The sequence below is a fragment of the Macaca fascicularis genome, chromosome 20, assembly GCF_037993035.2.
Source record: "Macaca fascicularis isolate 582-1 chromosome 20, T2T-MFA8v1.1".
Lineage (NCBI taxonomy): Eukaryota > Metazoa > Chordata > Mammalia > Primates > Cercopithecidae > Macaca > Macaca fascicularis.
This window is the reverse complement of record NC_088394.1, coordinates 85,979,611-86,002,498: the sequence shown is the minus strand read 5'-3', so window position 1 is coordinate 86,002,498 and position 22,888 is coordinate 85,979,611. Positions and strand designations below refer to the sequence as shown.

The window sequence follows — 22,888 nt, the reverse complement described above, 5'->3', positions numbered from 1 at the left end:
GAAGACAAAATTGCAACAAACTCAGTTTAAAGATCTCAATTGACCTCATTTGCAATTCTAGAATCAGGCAACACTTCATTCCACAAAATAAAATAAGTGTTCCAACGAGTCAGAGGGAGGAGGTTGGCTCTACAGACAGAAAAATGTGTTCAGGCTGTACAGTGTGTCGTTATTTCATATCTCAGACATTATTCCATCACTGCAGACATCTTTATAATTTTGAAATGTTTTTGTATTTTATTATAACTTATTTAAAAACCAAAGATAGGCTACTTGGATATTTATTATGACAATTTTCTGGAAGGTAAGAGTCTTGAAGATGACGCTTCTTTTTCAAATTTGCCTGAAGGTGCCATAAAGGCCCCAGGGTGTTCAGCCAGGCGCGGTGGTTCACACCTGTAATCCCAGCACTTTGGGAGGCCAAGGCAGGCAGATCACCTGAGGTCAGGAGTTGGAGACCATCCTGGCCAACATGGTGAAACTCTGTCTCTACTAAAAATACAAAAAGTAGCCGGGCGTGGTGCCACACACCTGTAATCCCAGCTACTCAGGAGGCTGAGGCAGGAGAATTGCTTGAGCCCAGGAGGCAGAGGTTGCAGTGAGCTGAAATCGTGCCACTACACTCCAGCCTAGCTGACAGAGCGAGACTCTGTCTCAAAAAAAACAAAAGGCCCTGGGGTGTGGAGCCTGGTCATCTCATTAAGGAAGTTTCCAGAACACAGCACATGACATCCCAGTGGTGACCCTGGTTTTCAGAGAGGGGCAGATGCCAGGAGGTCAGGCATAGCTGAGGGTCTCAGTTTCCCTGGGAAAGGGGGCCCTGCAGTCCCTCTTGGTCTAGGTGGGTGCAAGATGGGGGATTTACCCTGGAGAGGCCAGGAGAGGAATTCTGACAACTCCTTGGTCTGCCATTCTCCCTCCTCAGGCCACTAGCTTCTCCTTCCCTGCAGGGAGAGTCTCAGGAGAGGGGGAAGGTTACATGGTAACCCCCAAAAGGACTGATCATTGTTTTGTCACTTTATTTATAACATTTGAGACTTTTGAAAAAGTGATACAAGCCCACTAGAATTTCTCAGAGTACAAAAGGTTAAAGAGTAAAAATAAATATACTCCATCTGCAACTGCCTATCTCGAGAGGTGGTCACTGGGATGACTTTTGTGTCTCCTTTTATGAAATATTCCAATACATGGCCTCCCTGTGCCTCAGTTCCTGCTTTGTAAGGTAGGGACAACAATACAGCATGAGGTTGTTATGAGGATTAAATTAGCTAATCCTTGCAAGTCAGTGAAAGTGAGATACGAATTTACAAGCTTCCCCTCTTTTATACACTGTTTTGTCCTTTGTCACTAGTTGTTTTGCAGGAGAATTCTCATCTTACACACAACTGGGCCTCATGCTTTTTAAAGGGCTGCAGAGTACCCTGGTGTTTAGGTAATTTTTCCCCACTGGGGCCAGTCTGGTTGTCTCTGGTCTCTGGCACCCATGGGCATTTGCCATAACAGGTGTGAGCCTCTCTTTGGGATTATCTCCTATAAGCAGAATCCACAACAAATGTCATGTGTGTTTGAATCCCAAATAGATGTTTCCTAACTAGTCCCAAAGTAGTTGTAAGCCAGAATACTCCCAACCTTTGCTGAGAGGGGTCTCCTCCCTTGACTTTGAGTGGCCTAATTTTTCATCTACAAATAACCCACGCTGACCACCCAAGAACTGGAAACGCAGTTTGACAAGAAGAAAGACGTTCCCGGCCAGGCGCGGTGGCTCACGCTTGTAATCCTCGCACTTTGGGAGGCCGAGGCAAGCCGATCATGAGGTTAGGAGTTCGAGACCAACCTGGCCAACACAGTGAAACCCCATCTCTACTAAAACTACAAAAATTATCTGGGCGTGGTGGCAGGCGCTTGTAATCCCAGCTACTCAGGAGGCTGAGGCAAGGAGGCGGAGGTTGCAGTGAGCCAAGATCGCGCCATTGTACTCCAGCCTAGACGACAGAGCAAGACTCCGTCTCAAAAAAAAAAGGTCCCAGGTCCCAGAGCAGGACAGCACCGTCTCCCCGCCCCCCGCCCCGCCCCTCCCACTGCCCCGCCCCGGTCCCCACCCCCTCCCACTGCCCCGCCCCGGTCCCCACCCCCGCTCTCAATGCGGCCCCGCCCCCTCTCGCCGCGGCCCCGCCCCCGGCCCCCACCCACCCCCGAGCAGGTCCTCGCGACTCCGCTTTCGGGCCCCAGGTCTGTTCGCCCTGATTCCCCACCAGCGCCCCCTTCCTGGGCAAAGCCCCGCTGGGGCCCTCCTGGTGGGCACGAGGTGGTCCGGGACAGGGTGACCGGCCCCGCCCTTCCCTTTGCCCGCGGGCGTCGCAGTCCGGCAGGGCAGGATGAGCTCGCGGGCCGCCCTGCGGCTGCTGAGGCTCCAGCGACACCTAGGACCCCAGGAGGTTAGGGGGCCAGGCCTGGACCTGCAGGGCTCCTGTCCCCTCAGCTGCTTGCGGGGGGCTGAGCGTCGAGGGCCCAGGAATCGGGGCGCGGAGGAGAGCCCAGTTCCGGGAGAACCACCCCAGGGGCTGGAACTGAGGGCCTGGGGGGAGATGGCCATTTCGTGGGGGCGTGGGTGGGAGAGTGGGTGTCCCCAGTGGGGCAGGGGAGCCAGAGGGATTGGTGGGGGAGGGTGGGGAGGCACAGGTCGCGCTGTTTACGTTTGGTGCCTTATCAGCTGACTAGGCAGTTCCAGTCACCCTTGCCCCCTGTCCCCTGGGCAGCTGGGAGAACTTGTCCAGAGGGCTGTTTATGCCCCACAGCTGGTGTGGACGCAGGATTGGGGTGGGTGGGCGGGCACAGGGCTCCAGAGGCTCACCCTGGTCTCCTTCTCCTGGCCCAGGGCAGCAGCATGGAGCCTACGGCCAGCCCACTGACCACCCATGTGCTGGACACCGCCTCGGGGCTCCCAGCCAGAGGCCTCTGTCTCCGCTTGTCCCGGCTGGAGGACCACAGCCAGCAGTGGATGGAGCTGAGGACAAGGTAGGAGAGAGGCCCTGGGACGGGGAGTCCCGCCCTGAGACAGATGGCGGGGACTGAGGAGCCAGGCAGTGAGGATGGAGAGCGGAGCTCACCGCTGCTGACTCTCCTCTCAGCCCGGGTTGGGGGTTAGGTTGGGAGCTCTCCCTTCTGCTTCTCTCAGCCCGTTTCCTCTGAAAATACAGGGATGAGGAGAGGAGCTGTTTCCTCCCTCCCTCCAGCCTCAGGCCCCTGTGACCCTGATGGGGCAGGAGTGAGTTTCTGCCTCTCCCTGGCAGCTGTGCCAGGGCGAGGGCGGGGGGTGGTGGTTAGGTGAGGCCTGAGGTGCAATCGAAGACCTCACTGTCACTGAGATCACGGGTAACCTTGTGACAGGAGGTAGGCTGGACACTATTTCCACTCTTTTCATTCTCCATACACCCCATGGGCCAGCACCATACTTACCCCTTCTACACACATGGGAAGACTGAGGCAGCAAGCCCAGGTACATGCTGGGATTCCCAGCCAGGCCTGAGGGGCCGTGTGTCCCTCAGCCTCCATGGGCTCTTGCCCACTGCCCCAGGCACAGGCTCTGCGGGGCACTTCCAGAGGCAGATGTCACCTACCCAGGCCTTATGGCCCCTGCATGAGAGGCAGGCCCCTCCCTTCCAGCCAGAAGGGCAGGGCTGGGCCCATAGGATCAGAGTCTGACTGTGCCGGTCCTCATTTGGTCCTTCACAAAAGCTGAGACGTGAGGGGTCCAGGTCTCACGTGAGAAATTAGGACAGCACTGTGTGGGCTGGGCGTCCGTGGTGGGTCACAGGGACCCATTCCCCCCATGCACACACGCTAGGTTTTGTTGTTTTGTTTTGTTTTGTTTTTGAGACAGTTTCTCTTGTTGTCCAGGCTAGAGTGAAATGGTGTGATCTCGGCTCACTGCAACCTCCGCCTCCCGGGTTCAAGAGATTCTCCTGTCTCAGCCTCCCAAGTAGCTGGGATTACAGGCACCCGCCACCACCCCCGGCTAATTTTTATATTTTTAGTAGAGACAGGGTTTCATCATCTTGGCCAGACTGACCTTGAACTCCTGACCTCATGATCCACCCGCCTTGGCCTCCCAAAGTGCTGGGATTACAGGTGTGAGCCACCTTGTTCGGGCCTGCTCCTTCTAATCACAGTAGAGGCGCGCACTTTAAAGACCAGCCGGCAAGAACGATGTGAGGTTTTCCGGAGGTGACTATGGGCAAAGCCACAGTTGTTCAGAACCCTGATAAGGGACCAGGGCACGCAACACGGACACTCCGTGGAGCTGGACAGGCCCATTCTGTGGGTGAGGGTTTGGCAGAAAGCCACACATTTTTCTTTTCCTTTTTTTTTTTTCCTTTTTTTTTCTTGAAATGGAGTCTCGCTCTGTCGCCCAGGCTGGAGTGCAGTGGGGCGATCTCAGCTCACTGCAAGCTCCACCTCCCGGGTTCACACCATTCTCCTGCCTCAGCCTCCCCAGTAGCTGGGACTACAGGCGCCCGCCGCCATGCCCAGCTAATTTTTTCTATTTTTGGTAGAGACGGGGTTTCACTGTGTTAGCCAGGATGGTCTCGATCTCCTGACCTCGTGATCCGCCCGCCTTGGCCTCCCGAAGTGCTGGGATTACAGGCGTGAGCCACCGTGCCCAGCCAGCCACACACAATATTTTAAGTGAAAACCACAGGTTATAAAACAATACAAATAGTATAATCCACTTGATGAGTTATTTTAAGTTTGTAAACAAATATGCATAGAGAAAATGTGGAAAAATACGTGCCAGCTGTAAAGTGGTTATAAACTGTAGGAGACTTTTTCCCTTTTTGCTTCTCTGTGTTGTGACTTCCTAAAGACAGGGCAGTGGTGTCCCTGGACTGCTCTGCAACTGCAGGCCCTAACAGCCCCACTGTGTCTGCTCACCCAAGTCTGACAGGTGGCAGGGCAGTGTCTGAGGCCCACTGGGGTACAGACGCAGGAAAGCTGGGGTGGGGCGTCTCATCCCCATCTCTGCAGCCTCATCCTCTCCCCAGCTACACAGACCCAGATGGCCGCTGCCCTGGACTCCTGATGCCGGACCAGATGAAGGCAGGCACCTACAAGCTCACCTTCGACACTGAGGGCTACTGGAGGAAGAGGGGGCAGGAAAGCTTCTACCCATACGTGGAGGTGAGAGCCCCGGTGGGCTGGAGGGCCTGAGGCCCATGACTCACTGGGATCTGCAGGCCAGGTCCTGCTGGCTGGGCATCATTTAGACAGTGGGCAGACTGGTCCTGGGCGGTGGCAGGTAGGTGAGCTCACTTGCTTTGAGCTCCCAAAAGAAAGGTGTCCAGGCAGCAATAGACTCTATAAGGACACACCCATCGCTGACCTGCTCAGGGTCAGGCTTTGTGGGGAGGCTGGGCCACTCATCCCCTCTTTGTTGACACAGGTTTTCATCTGAGCCAACTCCTGCTCTCTGGGCCTAACCTCACTGCCTCACCCCACACTGGAGCCGCCACAGAAGCACCTCACTTATTGGGCTGCAGCTTCTGTGGAGTGTCCTCTGGTGCAGAGGGTTCACCCCTCCCAGACCCTCAGTCTGGGCTGCTGAATTCTCCAAGGTGTGTTGGGGCCAGATAGGTGGTTTGCTGCCATCCCCTTATACTCTCTCCTGGCCCTCTCTCCGTCTCAGGTTGTGTTCACCATCACCAGCAATGCCCAGAAGTTCCACGTGCCCCTGCTGCTGAGCCCCTGGTCCTACACCACCTATCGAGGGAGCTAGAGCGAAGACTGGCGGCAGGAGGCTGCCTGCCCTTTCCCGCACGCTGGCTGCACCCACCCAGCCCTCAACAGAGTGGGCTTCATGCTCATCGGGGAGCACTGGTGTCACCAATTCCTGGGGAAGTCCTGGCCCCCTGGAGAATCCCACTGGGCGGCTGTGACTCAGGTGTCAATAAAGTCAGTGCCAGCACCTGCAAAGCTGTCCACTTGATGGGACAACAGTGGCATGAAGACAGGCAGCACAGTGCAGCACTGCCCCAGCCCCCAGGTGAGTGTGGGGCACTCTGAGAAGGTGCTGCTGACTGTGGTTGAAGGTGAGACCAGGCAGTAGGCCTGGACACAGCCTGGACATGCACCCAGGGAAGGAAGCGACAGGGCACCACGGGTGAGGGTCCTGCAGGTGGTTCTCCTCCACAGAGCCAGGAATGAGGATGGCAAGAACATGTGAAAAGTTTTCATTTGCTGATGATAAAATCTAAAAAACTTGCTGTCCTTGGTATGAAAGGGGTTGTCATCCAGAGTGTTCCTAGGCTGGCTGTCTGGGCTGTGGCCCCCCAGTGGGGCGGCTACGTGGGGGTGCCCACCAGTCCCGCGGGGCCCTGGCCCAGTGTCTGCCCGATCACAGCTGTTTCCAAGGGCTTGAAGCCCACGTTGTCCAGAGGGATCCCGAAGGCCAGCAGCTTTGCCTCGTACGTGCGCAGCAGGTCGTTATGGGCCTGTGGAGACAGGGCGGAGTGAGGGAGCTGAGGATCCCCAGGCTCAGGACCACCAGAGCTGAGTGCAGCTCCGTGGAGGGGCAGTGTGAGCATCACGGTGTAGAAGGATAAAGCCAAACGCTTATCTGTCATTTCCTGTGTGGGACACAGCACCAAGCACCTCCACTGCATTGGCTCAGGTAGCACGACAGGGAGAGGCTGTTCCTATTCCCGTTCCACAAATGAGGAGACAGAGGCAGAGGGCAGGGACACTCAGGGCAGAGCTGTGGTCTGGGAGGGCTCTGGGCCCTGGTTGGGGGTTTCCCACTCAGGTTCTTCACGCCCTCCCTGCCCCTGTTGAATGACGTCTGTTACCTTCCCTGGTGGGCACAGCACCTTCTGACTCCCTGCCCAGCGGAAGGGGCTGACCAGGGAAGGGTCCAGGTCCCCCCCACACCCATCCCAGCAGAGATGTGGCCTAGACAACAGTGCTGTGCCCCAGACCACACAGAATCCAGATGCTCTCCGCTGGGGACAGTGACAGCTGCCTTGTCGAACGAGGTACAAAGTGGGAATGGGTGCGGTCCTCTGAAACCATCTGCATTTAGAACAGGCTGGGCACCGAGGGGGTGGCCCTGAGGGAGGGCAGGGCACATCCGTACCTTACAGACCCGGGCCAGCTCATACTGCAGGTCCTTGATGGTGCTGTTCTTCGATTCCAGAACATCCTGAGGAGAGAGAGGTGATGGAGTTTGAGACTCATCTTTTGGCCGAGGCAGTGGGGGTGGCCTGGGGGTTCCAGTGGGGGTCCTCAGAGATCCAGGGAATAGCAGCCTGGTTTGATGGATGCATCCATCCACACAAGGTCATCAGCAGAAAAAGGTCTCCAAGGGTGGAGAGAAAACAACAAGGAAGAAACAGAGAACTGGGAGCCTGTGCTCACACAACCTGCATCTCCATCAACAGCCCGAACCAGGCACAGCCGCTCACGCCTGTGATCCCAGCAGTTTGGGAGGCCAAGGAAGGCAGATGACTTGAGGTCACGAGTTTGAGACCAGCCTGGCCAACGTTGCAAAACCCCATCTCTACTAAAAATACAAAAAGTAGCCGGGCACAGTGGCTCGCGCCTGTGTAATCCCAGCTACTCAGGAGGCTGAGGCACGAGAATCGCTTGAACCTGGGAAACAGAGGTCGCAGGGAGGTGAGATTGAGCCACTGCACTCTAGTCTGGATGACAGAGCAAGACACCACCTCAAAAAAACCCCCAAAACGGTCCAGACACACAAGAAATGCAGATGAGGCAAGGGCAGGCAGCGTGCAGCCACACCGTGGAGACGGGCCACTAAACACCATTCGCATATTGCCTACATTACATTTTTTTTTTTTTTGAGACAGAGTCTGGCTCTGTCGCCCAGGCTGGAGTGCAGTGGCCGGATCTCAGCTCACTGCAAGCTCCGCCTCCTGGGTCCACGCCATTCTCCTGCCTCAGCCTCCCGAGTAGCTGGGACTACAGGCGCCCGCCACCTCACCCGGCTAGTTTTTTTTGTATTTTTTAGTAGAGACGGGGTTTCACCGTGTTAGCCAGGATGGTCTCGATCTCCTGACCTCATGATCCACCCGTCTCGGCCTCCCAAAGTGCTGGGATTACAGGATTGAGCCACCGCGCCCGGCCACATTGCATTTCTTAAGGCTTGTGAATGTACTATCTCACTTTTTTTTTTTTGAGATGGAGTCTTGCCCTGTTGCCCAGGCTGGAGTGCAGTGGTGCAATCTAGGCTCGCTGGAACCTCCGCCTCCCAGGTTCAAGGAATTCTCTGCCTCAGCCTCCCAAATAGCTGGGATTACAGGCACCTGCCACCATACCCTGCTAATTTTTGCTTTTTTTTTTTTTTTTTTTTTTTTTTTTTTTTTTTTTGAGACGGAGTCTTGCTCTGTCACCCAGGCTGGAGTGCAGTGGCCGGATCTCAGCTCACTGCAAGCTCCGCCTCCCAGGTTTACGCCATTCTCCTGCCTCAGCCTCCCGAGTAGCTGGGACTACAGGCGCCCGCCACCTCGCCCGGCTAGTTTTTTGTATTTTTTAGTAGAGACGGGGTTTCACGGTGTTCGCCAGGATGGTCTCGATCTCCTGACCTCGTGATCCACCCGTCTCGGCCTCCCAAAGTGCTGGGATTACAGGCTTGAGCCACCGCGCCCAGCCAATTTTTGCATTTTTAGTAGAGACGGTTTCACCATCTTGGCCACGCTGGTCTTGAACTCCTGACCTTGTGATCTGCCCGCCTTGGCCTCCCAAAGTGCTGGGATTACAGGCATGAGCCACCGCACCTGGCCATCCCACTTTTTTGTAACAGAAACAAATAGTCTTCAGCAGCGTTGGCCCCACCCAGATGTGGGCAAGGGTTTCACCATGTGGTGAGGCAGGGGGCTTCTTGGGCTCCTGCCTGTGGGGCACTGCTGGGCCCAGCCTGGCTTTTGAGCCGTCTCTGCTGCCCACTGACACAGCAGCCCCCTCACACCCCAACCTGCCCAGTCTGCAAACAGTGTCCCTGCGGGGGCCTCTGTCATTTCCCCAGAAGATTCCTCACTTAGAAGTCAAGGTAACAATGACCAGGAAAGAAGGAATTGACCCACATTTAGCTCCATCCTCACCCTGGTGCGTGGGCGCAGCTGCAACAACTCTCACAGGCCACGACTGCTCTCTTCACCCTCATTGCGGTGGCTTAGCAGCAGGCCAGGTGCAGCCCTCAGCCAGGAGCTGGAAACACACCTCCCCCGCCTCCCAGCAGTGACCCCTCACCTGCCTGTGCTCACAGGGCCCAGTGCTGAGCAGACCAGCAAAGATGAGTCTTCAGTCTGGGGGCCACAGTGCCTCTGGCCCAGGTGAGGCCCCTCCTGTCCAGCCTTACTACCTCAGGCCCTGAGAGCCAGGCCATCCCAGATGACCAGGGTCCCCCACAGGCACCACCACCCACTGGGCCAGGACCCATGGTTCCCCCATGTGTGAACACCAAGTCACCTCGGCCCCTCCCAGCCCCACCTGTGGACTCAGCCTCCTGGTGGTTCTTAAACCCTCTGCCTGTCCCCACTGTGTGCTGGCCCCACCCAGCCCCGCCAGCCCTGTGCTCCCCATCAGCAGCAGAGTGGGCTCTGATCTGGTTCCCCCTGCCCAGCCCTTCCATAGTTCCCAACTGGCCCGAAACTCAAAGGCACAGCTGACGGGCCTTTCAGAACCAGCCTTTTCAGCCCAGTCCTGCATCTGTCCAACACCTGGGTGCCCCCAGGGCGGCTCAGCGAGGGGCTCACTACTATGACTGTGCCACTGCACTCCAGCCTGGGCGACACAGCGAGACTCGCAGGAAAAAAAAAGAGATTAGTTGACTTGAATGAGGTTAACCCTTGGCCTGGTGTCAGCGATGAGCACATGGATTTGTGTTCAGCTGAACTGCATGTGGACCAATCACCTTAAAAACGCCATCTGTGGCCTTGCGGCTGGAACCACCATCTTCCAGTAATTCGCCCAAATGACAAACACAAAGAGAAAGAGGAGAGGCACCCGATACACGTTCTCCGGCTTTTTAGAAAGCAGTTGTTCCTCTGGCCACGTATATGCAAATCTGTAAGAAAGCTGATACTGCAGACATCAAGGGAATGGGTACTGTTCAAAAAGGAAGCCCCACAAGTGCAGCCATGGCTGAACTGGGGAGTCTGCAGTGTTCCCCAGCACGCTGCTGGCGTTGTTGTAAACAAACAAGGGCAAGATTCTTGCTGAGAGAATTAAGGTGTGTACTGAGCACACTGAGCACTCTAAGAGCCGAGACAGCTTCCTGAAACGCGTGAAGGAAAATGATCAGAAGAAAGAAGCCGAAGAGAAAGGTACGTGGGTTCAACTGAAGCGCCAGCCTGCTCCACCCAGAGAAGCAGCTTTGCGAGAATCAACGGGAAGGAGCCCAAGCTGCTGGAACCTCTTTCCGATGAATTCATGGCATCATAGGTGTTAAAAAAACACAAGACCTCTGGACTATAAAATGTTTCTCTTCATTGAGTAGAAGTGTGGCATCCTCTCCCCCAAAGAAATATTTAAAGCAAATTTTAATTGTGTCCTAATTCATTATATAATGTCTTTACTACTCAAATGTAATGTATTTCTTGCTGAAAGACGTGAGGTAGCTTATTGTGCAACAAATTACTCAACTGGTTAGAAAATGGCCAGGTATCCAGGCGTGGTGGCTCACGCCTGTAATCCCAGCACTCTAGGAGGCCAAAGTGGGTGGATCACGAGGTGAGGAGTCCGAGATCCACCTGGCCAACATGGTGAAACCCCATCTCTGCTAAACAAAATACAAAAATTGCCAGGCGCAGTGGCTCACACCTGTAATTCTAGCACTTTGGGAGGCTGAGGTGGGCAGGTCATGAGGTCAGGAGTTTGAGACCAGCATGACCAACATGGTAAAACCCCGTCTCTACTAAAAATACAAAATTTGCCAGGCGTGGTGGTGCACGCCTGTAATCCCAGCTACTCAGGAGGCTGAGGCAGGAGAATCGTTTGAAGCCGGGACACGGAGGTTGCAGTGAGCCGAGATCATGCCACTGTACTCCAGCCTGGGCGACAGAGAGAGATTCCGTCTAAAAAAAATTAGCTGGGTGCTGTGGCGGGCACCTGTAATCCCAGCTACTCAGGAGGCTGAGGCAGGAGAACTGCTTGAACCCAGAAGGCAGAGGTTGCAGTGAGCCGAGATCACACCACTGCACTCCAGACTGGGTGACAGAGCAAGACTCCTGTCTCGGAAAAAAAAAAAAAGAGAGAGATTTCGGAAGAAAATGGCCAGGTATTATGTATGAACTATTTTTACTGGTTTAAATATAGTCCCTCTAAATCATCAAGGAAGAAATAATTTACAAAAAAAAAAAAAAAGCCATCTGTGGCTGGGTACGGTGGCTCATGCCTATAATCCTAGCACTTTGGGAGGCCAAGGCGGGCGAATCACTTGAGGTCAGGAGTTCAAGACCAGCTTAACCAACATGGTGAAACTCCATCTCTACTAAAAATACAAAAATTAGCCGGGCGTGGTGGCACATGCCTGTAATCCCAGGTATTCAGGAGGATGAGGCACGAGAACCACTGGAACCTGGGAGGGAGAGGCTGCAGTGAGCTAAGGTCACGCCACTGCACTCCAGCCTGGGCAACAGAGCAACACTTAGTCTTGAAAACAAACAAACAAAAATGCTATCTGTGATAGTTCTCAGGATAAAAGATGCTTCCCCAGACAGTGAGGAAGCCTCAAGCCTATGTCCCAGGCATCTGTTTCACTGAAGGACGAGTCCAGCACAAAGACAGACGGGTACCCTGCGGCCCCGAAGGCTGCATCTCTGTGACAACCCAGCCTCCCTGTGCTGGGGCTGTTGGTAGAGGCTTCAAGACCAGCTGTTTCCAGCTCAGGGGCAGCAGCTGGGCCAGGGGCACGTCATCCAACTTGGAGGGCCACGAGGAAGCCACAGGCCTGGCCTCACCTGGCCAGGATTCCAGTGTCAGTCAAAGACCCTTTGCCCTGTATCCTGTTCCTTCTGTGACTTCTCCCAACGAGGTCCAGGGAACAGAGGCAAGGCCCAGGTCCACAAGCTGGACACAGGTAAGAGACCACCTGTGAGGCAGTTGTAGGCTCCAGCCTCCTCCTGATCCTCCAGCTGATGCTGTTTCTCCCTGTGGGGGGCCCAGGCCTCATCTGCTTTCTTTACTGCCCTCGCCCATGCCCGGGACACCCTAGCAGAGCAGCACCATAAATAACTGTGACACAGAACGAGGGAATGTTCTGGGCCCTGCTTAGACTTCATGTCCCCAGTACCTGCAAAGGTGGGGTCAGGCTACCCAGGCTCCCACGGCCCTGCACTTACCGTATCCATTACTGTCCATGTCCTAAACCAGCCCATCTCAGGGCCTCCCGGTACCATCTCTGTCCCAGGATGCGGTGCCCTGGGCTGAGAGCTCAGGAAGTACCGCCATCCTCCAGGCCTGTGTCTGGGTCTGTTACCACCAACAGACGAGCTCAGGCCCACAGAGATTCCAAGAGTGGCTTTTCCACTCCCAAGGCCATCCTCAGGCTGCACTCAGATGACTAGAGCCTTACGTGCTCAGATGAGCCAGACCCGAGAATTGGAGTGGGCAGAGGCTCAGAGGTTAGGAGTCACCATGAGGTCACACAGGGGCAAGGGAAGATCCGAGAGAGACTTGAGCAGAACTGTGAGAAGAGGCTGCCGGTGCAGATGGTGAGAGGCATCCATGCCTATGGCACCCCGCTCTGTTCTCAGGTCACAGGAAACCCATGAATGCCCCCTCCCCAGTGGTTAACCGAGGGGTCTCTGTGCCCGTCCGAGGGGGAACAGCACAGAACTGAAGACCCTTGCCACACGGAAGAGGCTGCCCACTGGGGCCAGGAGCCTGTCTAGGGCCTACCTCAAGCTTGCGGGACACCAGCGTCAGGGCTGCGGGGTCCAGGTTAGAGGCAGCCAGGACCTCGTTGAACTGCACCTCCTTCTTCTCCACAGCAGCGCTCAGAGCCTGTAGCTTGCGCTCTAGCACCAGGTTCTTGAAGCCTGTCTTCTGCTGCACCTCCTGGATGGCTGCAGTGAACTTCCGGTAGAGCTCGTCCCGCTCCTGCTGCACCTGCAGGGACAGCGCTGGGATGGGCGATGAGGCCCCTCACTTGGGGACATCTCGCTGGCAAGATGCTGCCTCCCACCTCTGCACCTGCCTGGAACACGCTGCTTCTATGGGAGGTGGCTTTCCAATAGCGCCCACTCCCACAGCACCGGGGTGTGGTCCACACTGCCTGCACCCTGGCCCTCTGTATAGCTGCCACACAGTGGAAGGCAGGAGAAAAACGTCGGCACGAGCTCTCCTCTCAGGAAGGTGTCTCTGCAAGCCGTGAGTGTCCTGGCGAGAGCTGGAGCAGCCCCACCCTGAAAGCTGCTCCATGGGTGGCCGAGGCCAGTCCTGCCCGAATGAGGGCTGTGGGCTCAGGTGAGATGTGAGATCCAGGGCATCCGGCAGGCAGAGCTTGCAGGTGGAACCCCTTGGAGGATGTGCTCCCTTGGCCCGCCCCAGATCCTGGCATCACAGGACAGGTGCTGTCCGCCCCACAAATGGCGGATCTGGAGCATGGCCTTGGAGCCAGCTGCCTGCCGGCCAGTAAGACTGTTCTTTTTTACCTCCTAATTCTTCTACTTATTAATTGCACTTTCTAAAAAAAATCTAGACCTGGTTGAAGACTATAAAAAAGTGAACACCCTGGCCGGGCGCGGTGGCTCACGCCTGTAATCCCAGCACTTTGGGAGGCCGAGGCGGGCGGATCACAAGGTCAGGAGATCGAGACCACGGTGAAACCCCGTCTCTACTAAAAATACAAAAAATTAGCCGGGCGCGGTTGTGGGCGCCTGTAGTCCCAGCTACTCGGGAGACTGAGGCAGGAGAATGGCGTGAACCCGGGAGGCGGAGCTTGCAGTGAGCCGAGATCGCGCCACTGCACTCCAGCCTGGGCGACAGAGTGAGACTCCGTCTCAAAAAAAAAAAAAAAGTGAACACCCTGAGCAGGGCGCAGTGGCTCACGCCTGCAATCCCAGCACTTCGGGAGGGTGAGGTGGGTGGATCACCTGAGGTCAGGAGTTCAAGACCAACCTGGCCAACATAGTAAAACCCCATCTCTATCAAAAATACCAAACATTAGCTGGGCATGGTGGCAAGCGCCTGTAATCCCAGCTACTCGGGAGGCTGAGGCAGGAGAATCGCTTGAGTCCAGGAGGTGGAGGGTGCAGTGAGCCAAGATCACGCCATTGTACTCCAGCCTGAGCAACAAGAGCGAAACTCCATCTCAAAAAAAAAAAAAGTTAACACCCTTAACCCCAGTTCCCAGAGGCCACCCACCATTGTGAACATTTGGTGTGACCCCTTCCAGAATGTTCTCTATACATGTAAAAACATTTATGACTGTTTGGAAGAAAACAGGATCATGCTAAAATACTGCAGCTTTTTTCAAAGCACGACCTGTGATACCTGGAGCACCTCCAAGACAGCACCTGGCCCTGTACCCCTTCTAACTGCTGTTAATTAGAATTCCCCAGATTTGCTTAAATCCAATTCCCTGTCCGCAGGCACGTGGATTATAAGTGCCTTTGGGCCGGGCGCGGTGGCTCATGCCTGTAATCCCAGCACTTTGGGAGGCTGAGGCGGGCGGATCGCAAGGTCAAGATATCGAGACCATCCTGGCTAACATGGTGAAACCCCGTCTCTACTAAAAATACAAAAAATTAGCCGGGCATGGTGGTGGGCACCTGTAGTCCCAGCTACCCAGGAGGCTGAGGCAGGAGAATCACTTGAACCCAGAAGGCGGAGGTTGCAGTGAGCCGAGATCGCGCCACGGCACTCCAGCCTGGCGATGGAGTAAGACTCCATCTCAAAAAATAAAAATAAATAAGTAAGTGCCTTTGGTCTCTAAATTTTGCTGACAAATTTGAGCTCCCAGTTCTCTAGGAAGAGACATGGACTTTGACACTGTCAGGAACCACATTCAAATGGAAGAAAATACGGCAGGGAACAAGACTCCAGCCCAGGTACGTCTCTGCTCTCCTCTTCCCAGTAATGTCCACCTCAAAACTCACAGGGAGGAGGAAGGGCCCCTAACACAGCAGTCCTCAGAGTCTCACTGGGGCACCCTTCCCTTAGGTGCCAAGAGTCGGCACAGCCTAGCAATGCACATCAGGTAGGACCTGAGGTGTCTCCGACAGATGGGATGTTTCCGAGGGGCGAATCCTACTACAACCGTTTGTGTTCATGAATTTCAGTTAGGCTAGAGAACACAAACAGCACACGTAACTGCAGCTCAAGATAAGATGATCTGGCCACGCACACCACACACAAAGCCTTGAGGGCCCCATGGTGCAAGGATTGGTCCTTGGCCAGAACTTTGAAAATCAACAGAGGCAAGAAGTCTCTTTGAGGGACAAAGACAGGACCAAGCATCCCTACCACTCACTGGCAATCTCGGAAGGGCACACGAAATGAAATGTTTTCCCCCCAGACTCTTCTGCAAAGGTTTAAACCTGTCAGATCTGGTGCAGCTGAGGATGGAGACGGCCCCTCCGCACCCTGGCAGGTGTGTGACTCAGAGCAGCCCTCTGGACAGATCAGAACCCTCAACACAGACCCCTCAGACCCAACAATCCCACTGCTAGGAACTGGCTTTCCTAAGAAGCAATCTCACACAAGTGCACAAAGACAAATTTAAAAGGATCGAGGCAGCAATGCTTATAACAGCAGAGGATTAGAAATAGAGGGGAGTCAGCTAAATGATCAAACATTCATGAAATGCAGCACCACGTGACTGTGAGAAGGATGAAACGGCTTCCTGTGTGTAGCCTGATACGCTGTGAGATTAAAAAGCAACTTGTGCTTATGGCCTGATCCCGTGTTCATAACACACACAGTCACATCCACACTAGAGCATGCAGGAAACCTGGAAGGGAGCTCATAAAACGCGCCAGCGTGAGGAGCTGGAGGCTCATTTTCACTTACACTTAAGACCCCATGACTTCTTTACAATGAGAAGGTAATAGGTTAGCACTTAGAAACATAAACCCACGGAAGAAAGGAGTTGCTGCAGGGGCCAGGCATCCCTCATGTGCTTTGAGAGGTGAGCGCTTGAGGGGCCGAAAGTCATGTGTGATCTGCTCCCCATGAGACCTCAGGCCTTCTGCAGGATATGCATGCGGAATAGGCCAAAGGTTTTTGCCTCTTAGAAGCTGTGGAATGAGTTACAGGGAATAGGGCCCCCAGCTTCAGAACCCAAAAACCTGGCCAAGGTATCTGAAGCTGGTCCAGGGGCCAGGGCCACAAGGAGAGCCCCGTCCCTGGCTAGCAGGGGTGCCACCCCCCGCTGCAGGGCCAGCCTGGTGCCCACTCACCTTGGTGAACCGCTGCTCTAACACTTCATGCTCCCACTGCAGGTCTTTCAGCTCTTTCTCTGTGACTTTCAAACGGGCTTTTGTGCACTGGAGGAAAAACGGAGTAGGGGACAGAAAGTATTCAAGATTCACAGTCATCCAAGTAACACAGGCTCCTGGGAGATGGCAAGGCCAAAAATAATCACCAGAAAGACATGGTTCCAGGACACAAGCAGCTGAGCCCCATCAAGGCAGGTCAGTAGTACACGGTGGAAGATGAGGGCCTTGTCTCCAAAACACCCCCAGACTTTACTTTCCCCAGGAGAACACAAGGCAGAAAAAGGAGAAATGCAGGCCTCCCCCGTCTCCCTTCCTGCCCCTGTGATGCTCCTTCCTCCTGAGTCTAGGCTAACTCGTGCCAAGGAGGGAGAGGAATCCAGCAGGAAACTCACAAGCAGGATCTGCTTGTCCCTCTGGTAGTTGGCGAGCTGCTTCTGCATCTCGCTCATCTCCTCCCGAGCCTTCTGGAGAGGGTCTGCCAGGCGCTTGTTCTGCACAGACACCTCTGCCATCTCCCTCTCCAGGTGGTCCTCCTTCTTCCGCATGTCCTCCATCTGCTCCTGCAGGCACAAGCACAGGCCCAGCAGGGGCTCAGCAGGCAGAACCAAAGGGGCTGTGGCCTGCAGGGTGAGAGCTGGGTGCTCTCCTGCCCATCACCAGATCCTGCCAGCCTCAGGCATGCTAGCACCTAGACCTGTTCTATGTATAAACAGTATTTCTGCAGCTTCAACGTATTCGGAGTTTTCTGGGAATGCAGCTTCCATGCACACTGAGGGACTACACTTTATTCAAGATTCCACCAAGGGCCGCTGTCTACTGTACAAAGTCCTGTCACTGCCAGCATGTAGTGACGATGACACTCATCCACTCCGGCCACATCATGTCACTCGCTGCAGTTCCACCCGAGCTTTTACAAATCAGAATACACTTGATTACTTCCCCCTCCGCACTAGGGTGAGGGCAATATCCTGACTGCTTTTAACAATAGGTAGCGATAGGTTGCATTATTTAGGAATTTCAATTAAGGATATGAGAAGGGCATTGTCAAATAATCCTATAAAAAGTATCGGGGGTGTTGGGGTGGAGAGCTGGGGTCTGGATCCCCCAGGACTCTGCAGCCCACATTCTAGGACAGGCAGAGTGTGTCTCCCCAGCCCACGCCACGCGCAGCACCTTGAGGGAGTTGATGAGGGCCAGGTTGTTGAGGGTGATGTCATTGTAGTAGTTCTTGATGTCGGTGAAGGCCTCCTCGTGGCGCTGCATCAGCGTGTTGATCTGGCTGTTCTTCCTCTCCTCCACTTCGTGGAGCTCAGTCTTTCTCCGCAGGTCGAGCTCGTCCCTCAGCATCTTCATCTTCTTATCATACTTGGCCTCAATTTCTGAAAGGCAGCAGCAAACAGCAGCTTGGCAGAGGAAGAAGTGGTGCCCCTATGGCTACAGAACATGCAGCCTGTAAACAGGGGCCCAAAACGCCCATTGTGGTCAGAACAGCTTTGCAAGCAAGCTCTGCAAGAGAACAGAGGGGCTTAGACTGAGTGTTTTCTGCTGCTGCTCCTACTCAGCACACACACCACTGTCGGCCTGCCTTTGCCAGCGACAGGCATTGCTAATCGCTCCCTGCACTGGGGGTGCCAACAGCTGCATGTCAGCTGACCCCAGTGAGCAGTAAGCAAGGCCTGTGTGGCCATCCAGCCAGACTATCAGCCTTTATGAGTAAAACAGACTGCTGAAATTGGAGCCTTCTCAGACCAGGAGCCATGGAGAAGACTATTTTAAAAATGCTGCCCATGGGACTGAATAGCTGCCACCTGCTGATAACTACTGATTTTAGCTAGGAGTGGGCAAGTGTGTGGTAATCACAGCCTCCCAAACGCACATGGAAATAGGTTGTTCCGGGATTCTGAGTGGGTCTACTGGCCTTGGAAACTTCCACATTCTTTCTCTTGCATGCCTGGGCTGTTTTAATCTAGTTTTTGTTCCCTGAGTTAACAAGCTCTGGAGGTAAATTCCTTTCGGATGGAGGAGGGGCGGGGAGGGTGTGTCTGGCACCGTCCCACACAATGAGCACATGGGAAACTGACCTCGAACTTGCCTCTCAAAATCATTCCGCATCTTGGTGATCTCCTCGGTGTGTTTCTGCACAGGTGAAAAGAGGCTGTTACTGGACAGCCAGACATAGAGGCAAGCCCGCTCCCTTTAGGCTGACCCTGTTCCTCACCTCCATGAAAAACCCAGCCCAACAAACCCCATTTTGCTGCTGGCTACTGGGTTCCCCTCACCTCCAGGTTCATGAAATATGCCCAGAGTAACACGGTTTTGTTCACCTGCACATTTCCTAACTCACCTCCCTCAACTAAAGTCGCCTCTAAGCTTGAGAGAACATGAACAGACGTCATGAGCACTGAACCCAGCTTGGTTCCCTTACCAAACCATCCCACAGCCTGGAGAGCAGCAGCCACATCCACACAGAGCCGTGGGATCTCTCCAGGTGCCGTGTGTAGTTTCCAACCTGCTGCACTGCTGCCTAAAGCAGCATTTTCAAAGTATTCACACCTGTCATCCCAGCACTTTGGGAGGCCGAGGTGGGCCGACCACCTGAGGTCGGGAGTTCAAGACCAGCCTGACCAACATAGAGAAACCCCATCTCTACTAAAAATACAAAATTAGCTGGGCGTGGTGGCACACGCCTGTAATCCCAGCTACTCGGGAGGCTGAGGCAGGAGAATCGCTTGAATCCAGGAGGCGGAGGATGTGGTGAACTCAGATTACACCACTGCACTCCAGCCTGGGCAACAAGAGCAAAACTCCATCTCAAAAAAAAAAAAGATGAGGTGGGTGTGGTGGCTCATATCTATAGTCCCAGCTACTTGGGAGGCTAAGGCAGAAGGATCGCTTGAGACTAGGAGTTCGACGCTGCAGTGAGCTACGACTGTACCATTGCACTGCAGCCTGGGAGACAGAGTGAGACTTCATCTCTAAAAATAAATATATATTTTTTAAATAAGCAATTATTATATATTATATTTAAATAAACATTATATATTAAAATTTTGCATAAAAAATTAAATTTTTTTTTTTTTTTTTGAGACGGAATCTCGCTCTGTCACCCAGGCTGGAGTGCAGTGGCGCCATCTCGGCTCACTGCAAGCTCCGCCTCCCAGGTTCACGCCATTCTCCTGCGTCAGCCTCCCGATTAGCTGGAACTACAGGTGCCTGCCACCACGCCCAGCTAATTTTTTTGTATTTTTAGTAGAGACGAGGTTTCACCGTGTTAGCCAGGGTGGTCTCGCTCTCCGGACCTTGTGATCCGCCCACCTCAGCCTCCCAAAGTGCTGGGATTACAGGCGTGAGCCATCGCACCCGGCCAATTATTTTTAAAGCAGCAATCTTTCTTTTTTTTGAGACAGATTCTCACTCTGTTGCCCAGGCTGGAGTGCAGTGGCACGATCTCGGCTCACCACAACATCCGTCTCCCAGGTTCAAGCGATTCTTCTGCCTCAGCGTCCCAAGTAGCTTGGATTACAGGCGCGCGCCACCATGCCTGGCCAATTTTTGTATTTTTAGTAGAGACAGGGTTTCGCCAAGTTGGTCAGGCTGGTCTCAAACTCCCAACCTCGTGATCCGCCCGCCTCGGCCTCCCAAAGCGCTGGGATTACAGGCGTGAGCCACCACACCTGGCCTAAAGCCGTATTTTTACCCAACAGGAAACTCTGATTCTGTAACAATACCATATCCAGGACCTGGGTTAAGACCAGATAATTCTGGAGGGTTCAAGACTTCAGCACTCTTATGCTTTGCTGCAAAGTCAGCAATGTCACCAAGTTTCTTCCAGATTCAGTTGAGGCTGGACTGCTTCCAGGCATGAGGCAAATGTGTTAAGAAAGTCTCCTCAACCCAGCAGCCAGGAAGAACCTTAGTCAGACACGACTCTCCTCTGCCCAGGTTCTCAGGGGGCAATCAACTCCCCCAGGGTCAAAGTCCCACTCCTCACACAGCTTTCAAGGCGGACAAGCTCTGACCCCTCTCCCCCAGCGTTCTCCTCCTTGTTACTCTGGGCCTTCCCACTGGCCCATCCCCTCTCCCAGCTGGTCACCTACTTGTACAAAACTGCACCCCACCTCTCCCCACTTTGCTCCTTCTGTAGCACTCTTCCCCACCAGAGACTCTGTTGTATCTGACACATTTATTTTGTCTTCCAGCTCACCTGTTGTCTCTCCTTTCTAGACCAGCAGACCCAGTCGGGCAGGCATTTTGTCAGAGATCAGATCAGGACCTAGCAGCTAATGGACACTCAGCCAGTAAGTTCTTTCCTTTTTGTTTTGTCTCACTGTCACCTAGGCTGGAGTGCAGAGGCGCAATCCTAGCTCACTACAGCCTTGACTTTCTGAGCTCTAGAGACCCTCCGCCTCAGCCTCCCAAGTAGCTGAAACTATCGGCATGAGCTGCCACACCAGTTAATGGTTTTTTAATTTTTAGACATGGGGTTCAACTATTGTTCAACTATTTCACCCAAGCTAGTCTCAAACTATTGGCCTCAACCAATTCTCCCACCTAACCCTCCCAAGTGCTGGGATTACGGGTGTGAGTCACTCAACCAGGTGCACAAATGAATTTAGTGCTGCCCTGGAAACCCCCCGCCTCAAAAGTAAAAATCAGACCAGCTTGTGTGACAAACTGTCACAGCTGCCCAGGAGTCAACACACTGGATATTTTAATGGTTGGTTTGCATTCTACTAAATGCATCTGACGCTATTCCCTAGGAAAAGTCTCTGGGTATCAGGTGTCAGCAGCACATGAAAGATCTTAAGCTGGATTTTTTTCTTCAGGGACGTCAATTTTTTGCTGAGATCTGAAACAGAATTGTGTACTTGGTCCCAAAATGGAGTTTGTTTGGATGCATGCTTTAAAAAAAAATTTCAACAAATTGCAAAAATGCAGAAGGTCTTACACAAAAACATGAATTCCCAGTTGCTGTTGAATAAACAGGAGTTCATGCAGCACTAGGCTCGCCGTCCCAACCACCTGTCAGCCTCCACGTGCCCCCGCCACACCTACCAGCCGTAGGTTCTTCACCACCACCTCGTTGGCCAGCTCCTGCTCCTTGAGCTCCACCTTCAGTGCCCGCATGTCCTTGCGCAGCACACCCTCCTGTGTGCGGTGCTCCTTCTGTGCCAGCTTCATGACTACGGTGCCCTCAGCCTTCATCTCAGTCAGGTTGTTCTGGTGCTCATACAGCAGGTGCTTCACTTTCTGCTTGTACACCTGCAGGGCAAAGGGAGTACCACCTGCTCACCTGCACCACACCTATACCACACCTCCTCACCTGTCCATACCTGTACACACCAGTCACCTGTACCACATCTGTACACCTCCTCACCTGCACATTCCTGTACATACCTGGTCACCTGCACCACACCTGTACCACACCTCCTCACCTGCACATTCCTGTACATACCTGGTCACCTGAACCACACCTGTACCTCACCTCCTCACCTGTACATACCTGTACACTCCCACTCACCTGCACTGCACCGGTACCACACCTCCTCACCTGTCCATACCTGTACACACCTGTTCACCTCTACCACACCTCCTCACCTGCACATTCCTGTACACACCTGGTCACCTGTACCACACCTCCTCACCTGTCCGTACCTGTACAGACCTGGTCACCTGCACCACACCTGTACCACACCTCCTCACCTGCACATTCTTGTACACACCTGGTCACCTGCACCACACCTGTACCACACCCCCTCACCTGCATATTCCTGTACAGACCTGGTCACCTGCACCACACCTCTTCACCTGTCTGTACCCGTACACACCTGGTCACTTGTATACCTCCTCACCTGTCCCTTCCTGTATATACCTGGTCCCCTGCACCACACCTGTACTACACCTCCTCACCTGTCCGTACCTGTACACACCTGGTCACCTGTACACCTCACCTGTACCTTCCTGTACAGACCTGGTCACCTGCACCACACCTGTACCACACCTCCTCACCTGTCATACCTGTAGACACCTGCTCGCCTACACACACCTCATCTGCACATATCTGCCCCTCTTGCTCACCTCCCCACGCCTCACCTGCACACACCTCCTCACCTGCACACACCTCAACACTTGCATCCACCTGCTCACTTGCATGCCTCCTCACCTGTACACAGCTACACATGCCTGTTCACCTATGCAAACCTGTACACTTGAGGCACAGAGTAGGACACCAAGGCTGGGAGGTGAGGTGCATCCCCAGCTCATGGGGTGCTAAGTGGCAGAGCTGAGTTGCAAACAGGCCAGTCTGCCCCCAGAGCCCATACTCCCTCCAGGTTGTGGAAACTGCATTTTAAACCCTCAGGACCTGCAGGTTTTCTCCCTCAGCCTTTTATAAAAAACACTTTTAGGGCTGTGACTCCTAAAGCCAAGAACAG

The 22,888-nt window shown here is 54.0% G+C and overlaps 2 protein-coding genes across 20 annotated transcripts in view; one reads left to right on the top strand and one right to left on the bottom strand.

Moving 5' to 3' along the window:
* Nucleotides 1-2,194: 2,194 nt before the first annotated feature.
* LOC102139239 (5-hydroxyisourate hydrolase-like) lies at nt 2,195-5,970 on the top strand. Its single transcript, XM_005592849.4, has 4 exons — nt 2,195-2,435; nt 2,876-3,015; nt 5,043-5,178; nt 5,684-5,970. Exons 1-4 carry the CDS (start codon nt 2,376-2,378, stop codon nt 5,771-5,773), a joined length of 426 nt encoding a protein of 141 aa, XP_005592906.1. The 5' UTR covers nt 2,195-2,375; the 3' UTR covers nt 5,774-5,970.
* The window catches only part of DRC4 (dynein regulatory complex subunit 4), a 35,367-nt gene continuing 17,199 nt past the window's right edge, over nt 4,721-22,888 (bottom strand). For 11 of the 19 annotated variants that reach the window (XM_065537678.2, XM_074028138.1, XM_074028137.1 and 8 more), the window contains 8 exons: nt 21,510-21,716; nt 18,536-18,590; nt 17,628-17,833; nt 16,847-17,014; nt 16,416-16,502; nt 12,913-13,122; nt 7,130-7,195; nt 4,721-6,488 (listed from right to left, as the gene is read on the bottom strand). In XM_065537678.2, coding sequence (XP_065393750.1) covers nt 6,339-6,488; nt 7,130-7,195; nt 12,913-13,122; nt 16,416-16,502; nt 16,847-17,014; nt 17,628-17,833; nt 18,536-18,590; nt 21,510-21,716 — 1,149 coding nt within the window. In that variant the 3' untranslated portion in view covers nt 4,721-6,338. Of the gene's footprint in view, nt 6,489-7,129; nt 7,196-9,113; nt 10,090-12,912; nt 13,123-16,415; nt 16,503-16,846; nt 17,015-17,627; nt 17,961-18,535; nt 18,591-21,509; nt 21,717-22,888 lie in introns of those variants that run through there. The other 8 variants (XM_074028141.1, XM_074028142.1, XM_065537684.1 and 5 more) reach the window with 3 other exon arrangements.

Bases quoted from the DNA above. Each gene is read 5' to 3' on its own strand.
- LOC102139239 (XM_005592849.4), top strand. From the start codon at position 2,376: ATGAGCTCGCGGGCCGCCCTGCGGCTGCTGAGGCTCCAGCGACACCTA. The intron at 3,016-5,042 runs GTAGGAGAGAGG...TCCTCTCCCCAG, and splicing joins TGGATGGAGCTGAGGACAAG to CTACACAGACCCAGATGGCC. The intron at 5,179-5,683 runs GTGAGAGCCCCG...TCTCCGTCTCAG, and splicing joins GCTTCTACCCATACGTGGAG to GTTGTGTTCACCATCACCAG.